This window comes from Phaseolus vulgaris, chromosome 8 (assembly GCF_000499845.2).
Source record: "Phaseolus vulgaris cultivar G19833 chromosome 8, P. vulgaris v2.0, whole genome shotgun sequence".
Classification (NCBI taxonomy): Eukaryota; Viridiplantae; Streptophyta; class Magnoliopsida; order Fabales; family Fabaceae; genus Phaseolus; species Phaseolus vulgaris.
In genome coordinates, this window is record NC_023752.2 from 46,361,832 (window position 1) to 46,366,683 (window position 4,852).

Here is a 4,852-nt window from a genome sequence, read left to right on the forward strand (position 1 = left end):
TTTGTTGATGAATTTTATTTTTGTTTACTCGGTTTATATATCCTGAGAGACTATTCTTTCTTAGAACCATATAAATCATCATTCAAACTCAAGAGTTACATTGATTGATATCATATTATGTTTTTGGGAGCCTTTGGCCAAGTACAAATCATATGTCAACATGTTAAAAATGAAAGTTGTTGAAAGGTGTAGTATATGGTTTTTATTTTTTTCAAGGTTCGAAGGGTGCAACCAAGCACATGTAATTAATAGCTGTATAACATAAGACACAATGTATATGATGGTTCGCATGAAGAACTCGTATAAATGGTGCCACGGTGAAGATCAAAAGATATTTGAGAACAAAATGGCCCGCTAATAATAAATTCATTAATGTTCGTATGAAAAAAACAGAAAAATAAATAAAGAATCTACTAAAGAAGTTTGAAAGTAGGTACCCACCAAAAGAATAACAAATTCTCAGTATCCTTCTAGGTCACATCTTCATAGCATATGGAACTACTCCCACTAAAGGTGATTAAATAAAAGAGGTATATATATCTTTCTTTCTCTTTTTTGTAAACGGGGGATTGAAATCCAATCCCAACAAACAACAAAATGAACGAATAAATCAATTGTATGAGAAATTATTGAATAGGTCAATGGATGGGGTACGAGGTGAAACAAAGTTTGAAGGGCTAGACATGATGAAAGTACCTTCCATAAAATTTCTGTTACTGTGAAGAACGGGGCTTAAATCCTGAAAGAAGCTAACCATGTTTGGATCCGTGGATGGTGGCGAGACGAAATTTGAAGGAATGGGAGACAACAAAGCTGGTCCCGGCGACAAAATCCCACGAAACATGCTTGGTCGCTCCAACACCCCATCACTTACTATATCTGACCCTCCAACATCAACATCAACTCTACTCTCACTTGGCTGTTCTTTAATGCTTTGACTTGGTCTAACCATCTCTATTCCAGCGTACCAAGCCGTCGTCGACGGTACCAAGTTGCCACTAAGATCATTGTTATCACCACCATGGTCTTTGTTATCATTTAAAGGGTCTATTAGGACCTTATTAGAAGAGGAAGATGAAGATGAAGAACCGGTGAGGCGTTGAACGAGGCTCATGAACTCACTCGGTGTGGTGTGAATGACTTTTGGAGAAACGGTGTAGATGATCACCGGCTGGCGCGGTGGAGCTGGCAGTTGGCACGGCAGCGGCACCACCGGTGGCTTCTTGATTTTGTGAGATTCCTTGTTGACCCTAAGAGGAGAGGGACGAGGACCTTGGAGTTGTCTTTTGGACGATCTTCCTGAGGGAATGTCTTGTGAGTTCATGGTGGTAGCCAATTAAGGGTTGAGTATTACTGTGAAATGAGTAGAATAGGAAATTATGGTGATGATGGTGGTGCTGAGAAGAGAGTGAGTTTTAGAATGCAAAGTAGGGTATATAAGGGGCTGACATGAAACGCACAGAGAGCGGGTCAATGGTTTAAAAAGGAGTATTTTAATATATGATGTAGGTTTGGTAAAAACTGGTTTATTTTGTGGTAATTTATCTATAGTGTATTCATACAAGGGGGCGGTTTCGTATAATTGTGTGTTTCTTTTAATTTTGATTATTTGGTTATAGGCAGGAGTTGGAAAGGGTCGCGAACACGTGAGAAAGATATATGATGATTGATGAGATTTGGGATATGAGTGGATAAGTGTGTTGACAAGTAGTTACTCAGTATATTATTATGTGGTTTTCATTCATTCCTCGGGGCATTATATACGGAGTTAGTGGGTGTGTAAGTTTTTGCATAGCCTTTTTTTTATAAACAACAAAACTATAATAAATGTGGCTTCTTTATGAATAATATAATACTCTTAGAGTGTATCGGGAAGGGGGAAGGGTTATACGAATGATGTCATGTCCTGATCTTCATCACTAAATTGATCGAGATTGTGATCCACATTAATGGGATGATCGACAAAACAGATCCAATTACGCTCAAGCAGAATTAAAGCTAATCCAAGATTAAGAACTAGGTAATGCATTCCTAAATACGGTCCAACTTCCTAACGTGATCCAATAAGAAAAGTCAACCAAAGGTAATATAGATAGCACACATTCCAAGGTCTAGGTACGTCATCATCTACAGTGCTCTGACAACCGAGCGCCGAACACCTTTACTAACTTGAGAGTCAGAGTGCCTTTTGCAGGTACCCTCCGAGTCTGGACTACGAGAAGTGAGACAAGTGAGGAAGAGTCAGGAGCTTGCGATGAAGGAAGATGAAGTACAATCCGACCAACGGAAGGTAGAAGAGGAGTCATCTCTATAGTTCTTTAGACCCTAACCAATAACACAAAGCAAAATAGACTTACACTTCAAGAAATCCTTGTCTGTCTACTCTGCCACAACTAGCTAAAAAATTTTAAAATTCAAAGACCAACCCCGTCACCGAATGAGCAACTACTCATTTGTTGAATAAACAATTATTCCTATACCTCTAAATCTCGCTTACCAATGTAATCCAAACATTATCCAAAATAAAATTAACTGAAGTGGTCGCATCAAGAATTTTAATGACTCTCAATAGAGAAAAAAGATTTCCTTAACTCACTCTAAACCAAGCGTAAGAATACAAGGTATAATATTGACCACCTCACTTTTATTTTTTCTTTAATTGATTAATTTTTTTTTATAAACAATCTGCATCATATTATAACTAAAAAAAGCTAATTATTTTTTAAAATATGGATGGATCTCAGTTTTGTGTTGTATCACATTTTATTATGCGGTTTACAAAGTAATGTTTTACAAAAGCAAAAACAACCGTCAATACACTACAAAGAAGGGTTACCCAGTTGTTACAACTACATTTGGTGCTAAACAATAAAGCCTGTAGGCCATATTTCTGGAGTGATTTGTGACATTTTTTTTGCAGACTTCACTCATTTAGACTTTTGGTATTGTTTTTCTATACTATGGATTTTGATATTTTAAAATATATTAAATATTATTAATATATGGAAATTAATATATTTTAAGAGTGCAGTAGTTGAGAAATAACATCAAAATATGAATCTTAAATAATCTGGATTCTATTTTTAGATATTTGGTATCCTAAATTCGTTTGAGTTAGTAATTATTGGTAGACAAATATCGGCAGTGAAAAGTTATTTTCTTTTTTAATTCTTCAACCAGGACACTGGTTAGTAAGACTTTTATTATTATATATTATAATGGTATATATTATTATTATTTTATTTCTTCTTCTAATTTTCCTTTTATTTCACGATCTCTTTATAATTGTTGCATTACTGCATAATTATTTTTCTTTTTCTTTACTTATTTTTATATATTTAAATATTTTTATCTTGAAGTAATTTTACCATGTACTTTTAGTTATTGGCATTAGGAAAATTTAGTTAAAGGACGAGGTGATGAAAAACGAGTTCAATTTCATAATCATCCACGAAGGTATACGTTTTAGGGACTAAAGGACTAAAATCATTTATGGACATTAAAAGGAAAAAATTAAAGGCAATAGCACTATATTTGAGATAAATAAAATTATATAAATTATATTGCGTGCTTAGTTTTCTGTAATATCAAGTTAAAGACATATTCTTATGTTAATGGAATGCATCCTATCAATTTGAAAGTCTACCAAGTGAATTAATATAATTTTTTTCAAATTTTTTTTTATCTTAATTAAATCCAACCCAAACTAAACAAATCAAATTCAATAGATTGGTTTGAGTATTGAATTTTTTATTTTAACATCTAATAACCCCGAACTAAATCAATATTATATATTCTTATGATTAATTATTATATATGAAACTTTATTATATAGTTATATAATTTGTTATTATATTGTTTGTTATTATTTGGTTTGTGTATGTTAATTGTAATATTATTACTTATCGTTTTCAAAATACAATTATAACTGTTTTATCAGTTATAATTATTTTTTCAATATCTGTTATTTTTATTTTTTAATATTTTTACGTGATTTATAAATAAAAATTGAGTTCAAATCAATTTTTTAGTTAAACAACCAACATCTTTTTTTATCAATTTAAATCGTCATCGTTATAATTATTTTTAATTTGACTCCTTTTGATTATTATTTCCTCTTTTATTTAAAAAATCCTAAATCTGTATTTTATCATCTTTTTATCATTTCAAATACTGTCTTTATTGAAATTCTATATATTTACTACTGGATACAATTTGATTGGCTTGTCATGCAACAGTTAAATTAGTAGCACTGTTGCTGAAGACTTTAGTCATATAATGTAACTATTAAATTGTTTATTGTTGCTGAAGACTTAGGACACCAATATATTTTAACATTACAACATTACACGCAGTGATTTTATTTGTGGTCTTATCTATGAAAAGTTAATTATTTGTAGATGGGATTCCCAATATTTTTTTACTTTTTATATATTATTTTGTTGATAAAAAAAATACAGTAATCTTAGTTTTTGTTTCCAACATACTCTATGCTTCCACTCAATATATCTATCCCTGCACTTCATATAAATATTTGATCAATTCTACTTTTAACCTATCCATTTGGTGTGAACTGAGTAAATTTTCTTTCAACTATTGGAATATCCCACACTTCCTTATGGTTTATGAAAAAGTTGAATTTCTTTATCTCAGCGGTTACTTCTCACTTCTCTCGGCTTTTTTTATTCCAACCTTCCTTGTCGAATTAAAATCACTTTTTGGGCATTAAAAGGACATTCGAAAAGTCTGCAGGTTTGACTGGGCACACCAAGTTGCTTGCATTGAACCCTTTCTCTTACATTTAATATACATATAGTAATGTAAGCAGTATTTTGGTACGAAAGAGTTTAAC

General features: G+C 32.1%; 1 protein-coding gene across 1 annotated transcript; it reads right to left on the bottom strand.

Moving 5' to 3' along the window:
• Nucleotides 1–347: 347 nt before the first annotated feature.
• On the bottom strand, nt 348–1,458 carry LOC137825598 (protein MKS1-like). Its single transcript, XM_068631298.1, has one exon. The coding sequence runs from the start codon at nt 1,322–1,324 to the stop codon at nt 611–613; it is 714 nt and encodes a 237-aa protein (XP_068487399.1). The 5' UTR covers nt 1,325–1,458; the 3' UTR covers nt 348–610.
• Between the last annotated feature and the right edge of the window lie 3,394 nt (nt 1,459–4,852).